Below are 15,527 nucleotides of genomic sequence, written 5' to 3'. Positions count from 1 at the left end.
GAGGAGGTTTTAGCATGCGCGGTATACGCGTGTGCGCGCGCTATATTAAATTTTTTTTACATAAATTTGTGTTCCCCACGCGCTATACCCGTGTGCACGTTTTACACGGGTGCGCGGTATATGGGTGAAAATACGGTAATCTTGGTCTCTGCTGATGACATGATTAAACTTCAAAATTTTATAAAAAAAGCAGTGAGTGACCTGCTGACTATCTGAAAAGATAAATGCATGATAACTGGAAAAGCAACAGCAGCAGAAAACACATTTCAGTGGAAATGAATAATTTCTTGTTGTTAACAGCAAAATAAATAAATAAAACAAATGGAAGATTGTCTCTCACACCCACGATTCCCCATTTCTGTCAGCCTGACTTATGGCATGCATTATTCTTTGGCTAAAAATGTATTAATTTAGTAGCGCGACACCATAACTTAGTCTCATGGAAAGTGGAAAGTAGTCAATTATAGGCACCAGATAGAATTTTACCAGAAAAGAAATGTAATTGATTTTTTTTTCTTTTCCAGAATTGATATTCCTCTCAAATATTAAGAGACATATTTTGGCTTAATGTAGACCTTATCTCAAATCGCTGTCCCAAATCCCCTGAGGGAGGGGAGTGTCTGCAAATCCACAATTGACATTTGATAAACTTAGGGCTCCTTTTACGAAGGTGCGCTAGCGTTTTTAGCGCACGAACACGATTAGCGCGCGCTAGCCGAAAAACTACCGCTTGCTTAAAAGGAGGCGGTACCGGCTAGCGCACGCGGCAATTTAGCTTGCTCTATTCCACGCGTTAAGGCCCTAACGCACCTTTGTAAAAAGAGCCCTTAGTTGTTTTTGTGTTTTGTTTTTTTTTTAATTCTAACCACTCCAACCTTAAATTTAGCAAGTGTACACAGACTGCAAAGAAGAGCATGGAATAGAATTCTATATGGAACTTCAACTCCATCTGTAACTTTATCTCATGTGGCTAAATGTAACTCACCTTGAGCTACTATTGTAAAGGGAGTACGCTAAATCCAAGTAAACGCCAGCGTATTATTCAAGGATAAGCCTTCCCTCTGCACTAGACAGCTGTGTGCTGTAATAAATTGGGAGATTGCTGAAAACAAATACGATCTATTCTCGATGCGAGGTCAATGGGTCAGGCTGCCAAAGCAGACAGCCTTGGTTTGGCAGCAATAGTTGCAAAGCTCCGACTCCAGCGCTAATTATCTTGGACCCGAATAACTCCCTACTGTTTAGAGCCGGGTCTCCAAGCAGCGAAGAAGGCAGGCGCTAGTATTTCAAACGCTTGTCATATTTCTTGACTACTTTCCAACTAAACATAAAAACATAATTTCGTAATCCACAGCATCGTCATACGACGATTTCAGCTTCTAGAATAAATACAGAAATGTCCCCCACCCAAAAATGGTCTGTAGAAGAGAAATAATGTGCAACAGTTATAACAATTCTCTCAGTCTAATTTATATAGGGGGGAAAAAAAAACAATGCATGGGATTATGTATGTGCTGAACTCCAAGCACTTACAGATTTTTGGAGAAAAATTGTGTGTTGGGGGAGGGTCCAGAAATAAAAACATTTACAGTACTTTTTGTTGGATTCTACCCAGTCATCTCCTCCCTTGCCAATAAAGTCTCGCACAGACTAGTGAGCAGCTAGTGTTTCTTGGGGGGAACGGCCGACACTGGCTATTGCATGTTTTAAAACCATGATGCAAACATGTTGACCCTGTTTTTTTAACATGGTCACTGCTCAGCGCTGACAATTTCACCGGACCCTGGCAAGGAAGCACAGACCTGGACCTGAGTCCTCTTGCTCCGGGTTAGGGAGGGGCAAATGGTTCCCTAAAGCAGTGATCCCCCAACCCTGTCCTAGAGGACCACCAGGCCAATCGGGTTTTCAGGATAGCCCTAATGAATGTGCACGGAGCAGATTTGCATGCCTGTCACTTCCATTATATGCAAATCTCTCTCATGCATATTCATTAGGGCTAGCCTGAAAACCCGATTGGTCTGGTGGTCCTCCAGGACAGGGTTGGGGGACCACTGACCAAAAGCATAAGGAGCGAAAGAGCTGCAACATCTTCCTCCATTCCTCAAACTTTTTAGACATACTAAATAAACCTTTTTTTTTTTTTAATGGAACATTAACTACAAGTTTGCAACGTGGCCCCTGTATACAGAAATTATCAGCCAGCCGGGGAAAACCCAGCGCTCTGCAGCCTCTCTGCTCCTGCCGCTTTCTCGTCTGCTTTTCTTCAATATCGTCCAAACAGCATAAAGAGACGGGAAAAAAGAAACACCCACAACACAGCCTAGTCAACTTTTCACCCTATCCTCTGCAACAGTACACGTTGTTCATCAAACTTCCCAAAAGTCAGAGAAAACGAGTATCTTAGAAAAAGTCCAGGGAAGGACTTATCGGAATCCTATTTTGCTGGGGGGGGGGGGGGATCCTTTCTCAAATTTTCCCAAAGTAGACATTTTTATTTCGTTTGTAAAATCTTTTCTATATACAGTACACTAGTCAGCAAAAGAAGCCAGCCAGCTCCCAGCCCTCACTCACCCCCTCCTTTCCTTCCCAGAGCTTCCCCCCTCCCCGTTAAAGAAACAAGTTTCTATCCCAGACTGAAGCCCAAAACGAAAGCGAGTCAACAACTTCTTACCTGACAGCCTCTCTGCTTCGGCCGCCAACAAAAAAAGTCCGGTTAAAGTAAGCAGACAGCTTACAACTTTGCCCATGGCTTCACTTCAACAATGCATGGGGAGAGAGAAAAAAAAAAATAGCGGCAGAACAGTTTGGAAATACGTGTCCCAAGTTCTCTGCCCCTGTTACGATGCTCGAGCTGTCTAGCTTGGGTGTCTCTTCTGCCTCTTTTCTTTTCTCCGGCGAGTGTCCAGCTGTCTGTTTTTTTTTGTTTGTTTGGGGAGAGGGGTGGGGGGAAGGGTCTGGAAGCAGGGTGCACCGCTCCTCGCCGGCTCTCCGTCTGCGCGTGTCTGTGTGAGAGAGGGCGCGAGCGCGGTTCACTGTGCGTGGGTGGGCGCCCGCACGCTGTTGACGGAAGCAAAGCCCAAACCTCTGGCTTGCCAGGCGGCTCACTTTCCCGTGCCCCCTTTGCACTCACCCCCCCCTAGGGCACGGCTAGCGAGGTCTCTGATGTCAGCGAGGCACGTGCCGCTGTCTCTCGCCACTGGAGGGCGCGCACTGAGAAGCTGGATCACACGCCTTTAGGGCTTAAGGGTCGGCTGACTAGTTACTACGCTCCTATATGATGAACAGCTGGTGGCCGACGTTCTCTTTATAGGTAGTCTAGCATAGGTGTCGGGTTTAAGAGGCTGGTAGTGTCTGAGTGCCTGTTAAAAAACTGAGAATATCTTCGTCTTTTGCATGGAAAATAACTATCGTGCACAAAAGTTTCCTATTGAGGTTTCTATTTAGTCTTCAGATTTGGTTTTTTTTTTGTTCTGCAGTTTTCTGTGAGCAAAAGGTAAAACGCGGATTTCTGGATGCTCTGGTTCTCCCCGGATCAATTTTAAGATCTCATTGTTTCCTGACTTTGTTATAAGAACATGGAATATGGATATATTTTTAATTTTCTTTTTTTTATTACTTCAGAGGTCAGTAAGGCCATGCATAATTCTCCTACATCGTCCTGCCATTCCAATCCTTCAAAATCCACCTTAGAAGCCTTACCCTCTCGCAGTGAGCCCCTGTATGATGTCATCACAGGGGGTGTGACTCCTGGCGCCAGTATATATTTTACAAGCTTTCCCCTGCACCTTAACCACCCCCCTCCCCTCACCCCAGCTGACCTCTGATGTTAAGTTCCCTGGATCTGCATTTGTTTTAGTGTTTCCCTCACACACCCTGAAAGTTTTTGTTCTTTCAATGGTCCCTGGTCATTGTTTTTGTGTCTGTTCTTCTTGCACACCTGTTGCTCGAGTCTGACTTCTCTCCCACTGATCGACACTCCCCTCCCCTGCCGTGAGATCAGGCAGTTTGCAGCAGGCCCCGCTGGGGCCTTCCCTCTGCTGCATCACCCACTGCTACTGCTGCTCTGGGAAGCCCACTGGTATATCAGATTTCACAGAGTGTGTGTGGGGTGGGGTGGGGTGTCAGAGAGAGGCCAGATCCGCATGGGGGAGAGGAAATGGATGCTAGACCATAATTTGGGGGGGGGGGAGGATGAAACATGGATGCTAGGCCCAGGTGTGGGGGGGGATGAAGGAGGGGACATGGGTCCTGGACTGCAAATTAGGGAGAGGGTAGAGGAGGGTCATGGAAATGGACCACGTCCAGATGAACCGGTGGTGGTAGGGTGAGTAAGGTGAGGGGACAGGATGCTAGACCCACAAGGGGGGGGAGTGAAGGGTAGCAGAGAGAGGAAGAGAGAGTGACCAAGATCAGAAAAGAGAGGAAGAGATTCTTAGTCAAGAGACGGAGAGAGCGGTGTCATATTATGTGGGCCAAGGAGGGTATTCAGGGTGCCAGTGAGAGAGGGGTGGGATTTAAAGGGAGGCAGAACTGCAGTTGGAATGAGAGAGGGAACTGAGGAGGCTGGAACCTGAAAATGGAAAAGGCAGAAAGGAATTTCAGGCCTCAGGATAAGGGGAGGGCAAACAGGGCAGCTGCTCTGGGCCCCTCAGCTCCAGGGGGCTCTGTGGTCTAAGCATCTCATCCCCTACTGGCCATCTCCCTCCCCCTCACCCAGTCTCCTTCCAAAGTCAAAATCTTCTTTTTCAGAGGGGCTCAGGTGTAGCAACCATCCTCACAAGCTGCTGGCACTGCCCCGATGCTTTCCCTCTGCCGCAATCCACCCTCTTCTAATACTACTTTCTGTTTCCACCTGGGCAGATTGCGGCAGAGGCAAAGCTTCGGGGCAGTTTGTGAGGATGGCTGCCATGCCAGAGTCCCTTTGAAAAATAAAATTTTAACTGAAGGAAGTTTGGGAAGGTGAGGGGAAGGAGATGAACAGAAGGGGAAGAGATGCCCAGACTACAGGGCCCCATGGAGCTGTTTTAAGTTAGCCCAGGGGTGGGGGCAAGGAGGGATGAGAGCAGGGGTAAACGCAAACTAGAGGTGGGGGGAGGAACTAGAAAATGAATTGTGAAACCGAGGGGGTGGGGTGGGAGAGAGAGATGATGGACAATGGAAGGGAGGGAGAGATTTTATAGGAACATAGGCAATAGGCAGTCCTCCATTTTTTGGGGTACCAAAACATTCTTCCTGCATCCCCACCCCCAACAGGTGGTCATGCATTTCTTTCCCGCTCCCACCTGCTATGATCCAGTGTCTTTCTCTCCTCTCAACAGTCTGGCATCTCTTTACCCTTTCCTCTACCCCACATGCTGCCAGTGGTTTAGTAAGGGAGGGGGCCACCAGCACTTCTCTGCCCCCCTCATGCCATTCTCTTGCCTTCCCTTCCCCCATACTAGTGGACAGTATCAGTGGTATACCTAGCATATGTGACATCCAGGGCCCATCATTTTTGACACCCCCCATCTATATAAAAAAATATGATTTTTAGCAACAATCCACATATCGCACAAGAGTGTACCTAGGAAAAGGCAGCATCTTAAACACTGCAGTGAGCACTAGAACACCAACACATACATTGTAAAACTAAACAAGCCAGATCCTGCACAGTCAATTGATCCTGTACAGTCGATGCTATCAGAAAGCCATGTCCCTTTCATACACACAGACAGATACACCGTCGCCCAATATGGAATAATCACAAACTAAAAATAGAAATATGTAGACAAAAGTTAAACTGAACCGCAAAGAAACCAGACTCTGCATACAATGCAATACGACAAAACCACAAAAACAGTAACACGTGTCTTCTAATACTATGCAAAATATAAAGACAGTAGATGTAAATTTGAAAAAACTGATAGATAACAATCACCACTTTACAAATTAACAAATAAAAATAAAACAAATAATGAGAAATAAGAAAATACCATTTTACTGGACTAATCCCCATAAGCTTGGTCCCCATCCCCGCAAACCACCTGATTCCATCCACACAAGCTTTGAATTGTTTTATATTGAACTTATTATATTAAAGTATAAAAAGAAACAATATTCTGTACAATTGTCAATTTATAAATCAGCGTCTTCTCCCCATTCTCTCTTCCCCATTTCCCTTCAGCGTCCTCAGCCCACTCTCTCTCCACTTTCCTTCAGCGCACGTACATAAAAACAAGCAGGTAATTTTATATCATTTTCATTCTATTCATTCATAGAAATTAAAGTCTAAATAATGCCAGTCACATAACAAAACATGATTTTACAAAAATAATTCCCTGCACAGTCAAGCCTGCAAGGATTACTAGATGTCTTTCAGCAGCTCCCCTCCCTCCCTCCCCCTTACCTACATGGCCAAGTCAAAATGATCTACCTACAATAAAATTTTAAAAACACAAAGCACACTGTACGCAGAAAAAATGTTAATTATCATTTATATTTCGCAGGTTTTCAAAGAGGTCAAGGCAGATGACTTTATGCAATGTCACCTCAGTAACAACTATACAAAAATAGACAAATATACCCCTCCCTTTTTAATAAACCACAATGGTTTTTAGCGCAGGGAGCTGCGCTGAATTCCCCACGCTGCTCTCGATGCTCATAGGCTCCCTGTGCTAAAACCACTATTGCGGTTTAGTAAAAGGGGGCCATAGTGCAAAATATAGACAGCATATATAAATTCTCAAAACAGACACATTTTGATCACTAAATTGAAAATAAAATCATTTTCATACCTTTGGTAATTTCATCAGTTTCTGGTTGCACTTTATTCTTCTGACTGTGCATCCAATATTTCTTCCCTTCTTTCAGCCTCCTGTATGCTTCCTCTCCTCCAGACCTCAATCCCTCCCCAAACTTTTTCTTTCTTTCACCCTGCCCCCTTCTTTCTTTCTCTCTCCATGTCCCCTTTCTTTCTCTATGTCTGTCTGTCTTTCTCTCTCTCTCCGTGCCCCATTTCTTTCTTTCTTTCACCCTGCCCCTTCTTTCTCTCTCCATGCCCCCTTTCTTTCTGTATGTCAGTCTTTCTCTCTCTCTCTCTCTCTCTCCGTGCCCCATTTCTTTCTTTCTTTCACCCTGCCCCCTTCTTTCTTTCTCTCTCCATGCCCCCTTTCTTTCTCTATGTCTGTCTTTCTCTCTCTACGTGCCCCATTTTTTTATTTCTTTCTTTGTTTCACCCTGCGCCCTTTCTGGCTCCCCGTCCCCCCCCCCCTTTCTTTCTTTCTCCCTGCCTTCCCCCATGCCACCGCCATTGGGAAACATGTTGTTGCTGCCACTGCCACAAGGGAAAGGCTCACACTGCCACCATCGGGAACAGGCCAGTGCCGAGTTCTCCCTCCCTGCTTTTCTTTCCCGCGGGGCTGACCAACTCTCGCCTCCCGACGTCAATTCTAACGTCGGAGAGGACATTCCGGGCCAGCCAGGCAGTGATTGGCTGGCCCAGAACGTCCTCTCCGACGTCAGAATTGACGTCAGGTGGCAAGAGTTGGTCAAACCCACAGGGAAGAAAATTAGGGAGAACTCGGCGCTGGCTTGTTCCCGATTGCGGCAGTGACAGCCTTTCCCTGGCGGCAGCCTATTCCCCAATGGGTGGCCAGCTGTGCATCTCCTTGGGGTGTGCACCAGGGGCGGATTGCCCCCTCCGCCCCCCCCCCCCCCTTGGTACGCCACTGGACAATATTTCAAAGCACCTTTTGACAATAGTATGTGTCATAATTAGACCACTATTTTGCACCACTGCTAGAAGATTTTTTTTTCTTTTTACCACTTGTCACCTTGTGAACTAGCATTCTGTAAGCACATGAAGCAATTATTACCTGATATAAGATCTATGCCATTCAAACAAATGTGATTCCGGATCTAGTTTTGGCTGAACCACTATCCGTACTCTTCAATCTTTCCATGCGCACGGGAAAAGTACCCCTAGACTGGAAAACAGCTAACGTAATTCCACTCCACAAAAAGGGCTGCAGAACGGAGACAGGAAATTACAGACCGGTGAGTCTTACATCCATAGTGTGCAAACTCATGGAAACACTGATCAAACAGGAACTTGACAAAATTCTAGACGAAGAAAATTTACGCGATCCACATCAACACGGATTTACCAGGGGAAGGTCCTGCCAATCTAATCTGATTGACTTCTTTGATTGGGTGACCAGTCATCTGGATGCCGGTGAGTCCCTTGACGTGATATATTTGGACTTCAGCAAAGCTTTTGATAGCGTCCCACACCGCAGGCTGTTGAACAAACTAAAATCGATGGGATTAGGGGATACATTCACAACATGGGTAAGGGATTGGCTAGATGGTAGGCTTCAAAGGGTGATGGTAAACGGTACCCCCTCCAAAACGTCAGCAGTGATGAGTGGAGTACCTCAGGGCTCCGTCTTAGGGCCGATTCTATTCAATTTATTCATAGGAGATTTGACCCAAGGACTTAGAGGAAAAGTAACACTGTTTGCCGACGATGCCAAACTATGCAACATAGTTGGCAAAAGCAGTGTGCCTGACTTTATGACGCAGGACCTAAGACAGCTTGAACAGTGGTCATCAACTTGGCAGCTGGGCTTCAATGCTAAAAAATGTAAAGTAATGCACCTAGGCAAAAAAAATCCGCACAGAACTTACACACTAAATGGTGAAACCTTGTCCAGGACCACGGTGGAACGTGATTTAGGAGTGATCATTAGCGACGATATGAAGGCTGCCAATCAAGTAGAGAAGGCTTCATCCAAGGCAAGACAAATGATGGGATGTATTCGTAGGGGTTTTGTCAGCAGAAAGCCTGAAGTCATAATGCCACTGTACAGATCCATGGTGAGACCTCATCTCGAGTATTGTGTTCAATTCTGGAGACCACACTACCGAAAAGATGTGTTGAGAATTGAGTCGGTTCAGCGAATGGCTTCCAGGATGGTTTTGGGGCTCGGGGAACTCACGTATGAAGAAAGGTTGAGGAAACTGCGGATGTACTCACTGGAGGAGCGAAGAGAGAGAGGGGACATGATTGAGACCTTTAAGTATATTACTGGGCGTATAGAGGTGAAAGATGATATCTTCAGTCTTACAGGGCCCTCGGTAACCAGAGGACACTCGCTGAAAATCAGGGGAGGGAAATTTCAGGGTGATGCTAGGAAGTACTTCTTCACTGAAAGGGTGGTAGATCATTGGAACGAGCTGCCTCAGCGGGTGATTGAGGCCAGCAGCGTGTTAGATTTCAAGAGAAAATGGGATATTCATGTGGGATCTCTAGGAGAGTAAGAATCAGGGAGTGGGTCATTGGTATGGGCAGACTCGATGGGCTATGGCCCTTTTCTGCCGTCAATTTCTATGTTTCTATGTGAGGTTGCTATTTTCAGTGAAGTTGTTTCTTTGTAATTCCTCCTTTGGGTTTGGAATTTTAGATTTCCCCTTGTCTGGTTTTGGAATAAGCCTATATCCATCTTTGCCATTAATTTAACATTCAACTTTCTTCTATTTTTCTGCTTTCTTCTCAAAATCTATCTACATTTTTCATGTTTTCACATTCCATCTATCCATATGTGCCATCTCCTCCCTCTTTCTTCTCCCCTATTCCCTTCTATCCATAAGAAACATTTCTGTTCCCTTCCAAACCTATTGCTGTGCACTATCTCCTCCCTCTCTCCTTTTCCTGTGGTCTGACATCTTTCTCCTCTCCTTCCCACATCATGGCATCTCTCTCCTCTCCCATGGTCTGGCATCTCTCTATCCTTCCCCTTTCCTGTGGTCCAACATCTCTCCCCATCCCTTCCCCCTTCCCGCAGTCTGGTATCTCTCTCCTCTTCTTTGGCATCTCTCTTCTGCAATCTTCTGCAATATCTTCTGCAATCTTTATTCTGCAGTTTGGCATCTCTCTTCTGCAATCTTTCTCCTCTCCTTCCTGTAGTCTGGCATCTTTCTCCTCTCCTCTTCTTCCCTTCCACGGTCTGGCATATCTCTCCCCTTTTTCCCTTCCATTCCCTGGTCTGGCATCTCTCTTTCCCTTCCTTCCTTTACATGCCCTGGTCTGGCATCTCTCTCCCTCCTTCTATCTCCCTTCTCTGGAATCTGTCATCTCTCCTCCCCCCTAGAGTAATATTTCTCCCTCCCTTCTTCTTTCTGCCCCTTGCAATCCAACATTTCCCCTGCTCTTATCCTTCCCCACCCCTGGACTAACTTAAAACAGCTCCAGAGGCTCCGCAGTCCAGGCATCTCTTCCTCTTCTATCCATCTCCCTCCCTTCCTTCCCTTTACTTTCCTGGTCTCCTTTCAAAGTCAAAATTATCTTTTTCAGAGTGTTCCTGGCATTCTCACAGGCTGCCAACACTGCCCAAAGCTTTCCCTCTGCCACGATTTGCCCAGGTAGAAACAAGAAGTTGTGTCAGAGGGAAAACCCTTATCCACACTCCCATCACCTCACGCTTAGACTACTGCAACAGGCCTTCTGCGCTCCTGTTTCTCACCTCTTCAATCCGTTCAAAATGCTGCTACACTACTCATATTCTAAGAGAGCCGCAATTCTCACATTACCCCTCTCCTCAAGTCACTTCAATGGCTCTTCATTTCTGAATACAGTTCAAACTCCTCTTACTGACTAGAGAGTTGCGCGGGGACAGAAATCCCACCCGTCCCCACCCGTCCCCACCAAAGTCCCACCCGTCCCCACCCGTCCCCGTGAGGACTCCCACCCGTCCCCACCCGTCCCCGCGAGGAATCCCTCCGTCCCCACCCGTCCCCGCGAGGAATCCCTCCGTCCCCGCCCGTCCCCGCGAGGAATCCCCTACGTCCCCGCGAGGAATCCCCTACGTCCCCGCCCGTCCCTATAAACTACAGAAATAGTTATTTCATTTAATTATGCTACTGAATTAAAGGCTCTGGTAGAAACCCATTTAAAAATAAGCAAAAAGACTTTATTAATTTGGAAATATTAATTGGGAAGAATACATACTTTGTAAACGGGTTTCTACCAGAGCCTCTAATGTTTATAAATTTTTATCAACACAACTAATATACTACTTTATCCTTAAGCAAAAAAAAAAAAGAATTTTTTTCCTACCTTTGTTGCCTGGTTTCTGCTTTCTTCATATTCTCATTCAATTCCTTCCATCCACTGCCTCTCTTCTCTCTGTGTCTTCCATTTGCTCTGTTACTGTGCCTCTCCCTTTCTCCCCCATCCCAAATTGGTCTGGCACCCATCTTTTTCCTTCCACTCCCCCCATAGTCTGGCACCTCTGTCTTCTTCCCTGCCAGGGTCTTCTCCCCATTCCCTCTTCCCCATTTCCTTCCAGTGTCCTTCTCCCCCACTATCTTCCCCATGTCCTGTCAGGCAGCATCCTTCTCCCCCCTCTGCCTTTCCCATGTCCTTTCAGCGTCCTTCTCCCCCCTCTGTCTTCCCCATGTCCTTTCAGCGGCCTTCTCCCCCCTCTGTCTTCCCCATATCCTTTCAGCAGCCTTCTCCCCCCCTGTTTTCCCCATTTCCTTTCAGTGGCCTTCTCCACCCCTGTTTTCCCCATGTCCTTTCAGTGGCATTCTCCACCCCTTTGTCTTCCCCAGTGCTTTCAGGGTCCTTCACCCCCCTCTGTCTTCCACATGTGCTTTCAGCATCCTTCCCCCCCTCCTCCCGTTTACCCCATGTCCTTTCAGCGTCCTTCTCCACCCCTTTGTCTTCCCCAGTGCTTTCAGCGGCCTTCTCCCCCCTTAGCGTCTTTTCTTCTCCATTCCACCTTTCCTCCCTCCCTGCCTCCACCTTTGTGGTGCTTTTGCACCCGACTGACAACAGAACAGGCCCGGTCGGACAAATCTCCCTGTCCTGTAGCCGCGAATCTAAATTACCTTCTTACAGCAGCTGGAGTATTGAAGCTGCTGTAAGAGGTAATTTAGATTCGCGGCTACAGGGCAGGGAGGTTTGTCGGCCGGGCCTGTTGTCGGTCGATCGGGGGACCTGACCAGCTGTGCACATTCTTCGGGGCGGACCGCCCCCCTCCCCCCTCTTTCGTTCGCCATTGCCTTCTTCCTACCTGCCCTGCCGCACACAGCCGACCGGAAGTCTTCCTGATGTCAGCGCTGACGTCGGAGGAAGGGAGGGCTTTGCTTAAGTCCTCCCTCCGACGTCAGCGCTGACATCGGGAAGACTTCCGTTCGGCTGTGTGCTGCGACAGTGCAGGTAAGGAGGAGAAGACTACCCTCGCGGCTCGAATGCAGTGCACTGCGATCCAACCCCGCAGGAACCCCGCGACCCTCGGAGGCGTCCCCACGGGATCCCCGCGACCCTAGGGGGCGTCCCCATGGGATCCCCGCGACCCTAGGGGGCGTCCCCACGGGATCCCCGTGACCCAAAGGGGGAACCCGCGGGATCCCCGCGGGTCCCGCGGGATTCCCGTCATCCCCGTTCCCGTGCAGCTCTCTATTACTGACTTACAAGTGCATTCACTCTGAAGCTCACCAATACCTCTGTTCACTTATCTCCCCCTATGCTCCTCCCTGTGAGCTCCGATCATCGGACAAGGTCCTCTTATCTGTACCCTTCTCCTCCACTGCCAACTCCAGACTCCATCCCTTTTCTTTTGCTGCACGTATGCCTAGAACAGGCTGCCTGAATCAATATGTCATGCTCCATCCCTAGCAGTATTCAAATCCAAGCTAAAAAACCCACTTTTTTGAAACTGCTTTCAATTCTTAACTCCCACTCACTGCTGTCAGATACCCTATACCCATTGTATTATTTCCTCTACCATAATCTTCCCAACCCTGAGATGTCCTGTGTATCAAATTAGATTGTTAGCTCTTCTGAGCTAGGACTTTCTATTGTATGTTAAATGCACAGCGCTATGTACACCTTGCAGCGCTATAGAAATGAAAATAATCATTTATTTTCTTGTATACCACCCCACCAACAGTTCTAAGCAGTTCACAACAGAAAACCTGAAACATTTCAGCAGAAAATACAATTTCAAACACTACTAAATACATCAATCAAATACAGCAATAATTAAAATACAATCAACTCGATTGCTATCAGTTAAAACATAAGTTAAAAATAAAACACCATCGAAATATTAAAAAAATCAACATTCTTGTTTATCAAATAGGTAGGTTTTTAATAATTTCCCAAATGTAAAGTAAGAATAGGCTTGAGCAATCAACAGGCTCATCCAGGAGTTCATCTTCCCTGCCTGATACTCCAATGTCCTGTCCAAAAAAGTCTTATAACGACAGGCCCTTGGTGTAGGGAAGATGAACATACCTGAGTTTCTGGTGCATTTTGATGAATAAGACAATTTCAAATAAGAGGGTAATCAAAAAAGTGCCTTATAACAAATACACCCAAACTTAAAAAACACTCTGGCCCCAAATGGCAGCTAGTGCAATCTAGCATAAAAAGAACTAACGTGATCATATTTTTAAAGACCAAAAATCAAGTGGACTGCAGCATTCTGAACTAGTCGGAGTCTTAATAAAGTCTTTTTTGGTAACCCTAAATAAACAATGTTACAATAATCCAAGGTAGACAACACAGTAGACTGGACCAGTGACCGAAAGGACTCCATATCAAAAAACTTCTTAATGGTCCTTAATTTCCACACTATTGCATAACTAGTAGTAGCAGTAGAGGGAGCATGAATGGCTACCTTGCTGGGGGCCCTATGGAAAATAAGATTTTGACCATGAAAGGAGACCAAGAAGTGAGTGGCATACCTAGTATATTTGACACCCGGGGCTGATCATTTTTTAATACCCCCCTCCTCTATATATAAAAATATATATTTTTAGTAATAACCCATGAGTCGCACAACAAGGGTGCACCTAGGAAAAGGCAGCATTTGAAATACTGTAGTGAGCCCTAGAACATCAATACACCCATTGTAAAACCAAACAAGTCAGATCAATCCTGCATAGTCAATGCTAGTAGAAAACCATAAACACAGAACACAGATACACCCTCACCCAGTATGAATTACTATAAGTAATCACAAACTAAAAATAGAAATATGTAAACAAAAGTGAAACTGAATCCCAAAAAGCCAGACTCTGCATAAAGTGAAACACCACAGAAACAGTGACGCATGTCCCCTAATAGGTTCATAGTCATTCGCACGCGAGATTTCAGCATACCGACATTGCAGCGCCGACAATTCGGCGCAAGACGCCAGTGCGCAGCCTAAAAAGTGATTTTTAAAGAGTTCCGACGTGGGGTGTGAGTGGGGATCCCCCCCCCCCAGTGTGCTTCATACTCTTTGCGCTGCCGTTGGAGGAGGGTTGGGGGGTTTGGAACCCTCCATTATAGAGTAAACTTAACTTTTTCTCGATTTTTTAGGAAAAAGTTAAGTTTTCTCTATAATGGGGGGATTGCACCCCGCCAAAGGCAGCGCGAACAGTCTGAAGTAAAGTGGAGGGGGGTCCCCACACCCCATCGGAGCTCTTTAAAAGTCACTTTTTAGGCAGTGCGCTGGTGTCTTTCGCCAAATTGTCCATGCTGCAATGTCGGCGTGCTGAAATCTCGCGTGCGAATGTTCCGTCACCCCCTAATATGCCCCCTTTATTAAGTTAGTCTAATAAAAAAAGGTATCTCCTCAATCTTCAGCACAGTTTGAACTTGTGTACTTAATATATCTTCAACATTTAAATGCTTGTGTATTAAGTACACAAAATCAAACTGTGTGATGATTGGGAACAGAGCCGTTTAACAGCGGGCTTTTTGCTCTCTCAACGGTCTCGTTGTCCTTACGGTTCTGAGCACAGAAGAAAGTATCTTTAAGCATTTGTGAGGTTTAATGTGCTTGACTGCCCAATGCTGGCAGTCAGACTGGATATTCTATGCCAGACCGTATCTGGTGACTAGCATTGAATTTCCAGTTTCATTTTTGACCGCATCAACTTAACTGGTTAAACCAGTATTCAACACTAACCAGTTAAGTGTTTAGCGGTTAAAGACAGGCCTGTTATATGTGCAACCTTTTTAAATCACTAAACATAGCCAGTGTAGTGCTGAATATTACCTTAAATTACATTATATATTTGTATTCCACAAATACCTTGCAGATGTGGTTCATCACAGTTTACATAATAAAAGCAGGAACAGACATCCAGAATTACAAATCATTTACAGGCAATAATAAGCAGAAACCAAGACATGGAATTATTATCTAATTCATCAATACATATTCTTGAAACAAATAGGTTTTCAAAGACCTCCTAATCATTTTATAATTAGTTATAGATACAATGTGAGTTGATATGTTTTTCCAGGGCTTTACAGACTGGTAGGCAAAGATAGAGTTAAACAAACTGACATATTTTTTCCTCTAAGGATGGGAAATTGAAATAAAGCTCTCTCACTCTTAATCTATGTACAAATTCTGCTGATAATAGATGGACTAAGACATACATATAACTTGGGGCTTCTCCATAAATAATTTTAAACAACATGCAGTAGAATTTGAATAAAAACCTTGCCTCAATTGGCAGTCAATGCAATTTAATCAATAAAG

General features: G+C 45.8%; 1 protein-coding gene across 14 annotated transcripts in view; it reads right to left on the bottom strand.

Annotated features, from left to right (window-relative positions):
• PTPRM (protein tyrosine phosphatase receptor type M) overlaps window positions 1-3,344 on the bottom strand; it is a 1,237,515-nt gene extending 1,234,171 nt beyond the window's left edge. For 3 of the 14 annotated variants that reach the window (XM_033934029.1, XM_033934032.1, XM_033934036.1), the window contains exon 1: window positions 2,672-3,326. In XM_033934029.1, the coding sequence (XP_033789920.1) occupies window positions 2,672-2,747 (76 nt within the window). In that variant the 5' untranslated portion in view covers window positions 2,748-3,326. Of the gene's footprint in view, window positions 1-2,671 lie in introns of all 14 variants that reach the window. The other 11 variants (XM_033934018.1, XM_033934031.1, XM_033934024.1 and 8 more) reach the window with 8 other exon arrangements.
• Window positions 3,345-15,527: the final 12,183 nt, after the last annotated feature.

Source organism: Geotrypetes seraphini, chromosome 2 (assembly GCF_902459505.1).
Source record: "Geotrypetes seraphini chromosome 2, aGeoSer1.1, whole genome shotgun sequence".
Lineage (NCBI taxonomy): Eukaryota > Metazoa > Chordata > Amphibia > Gymnophiona > Dermophiidae > Geotrypetes > Geotrypetes seraphini.
This window is presented reverse-complemented; position numbering and strand designations above follow the sequence as displayed.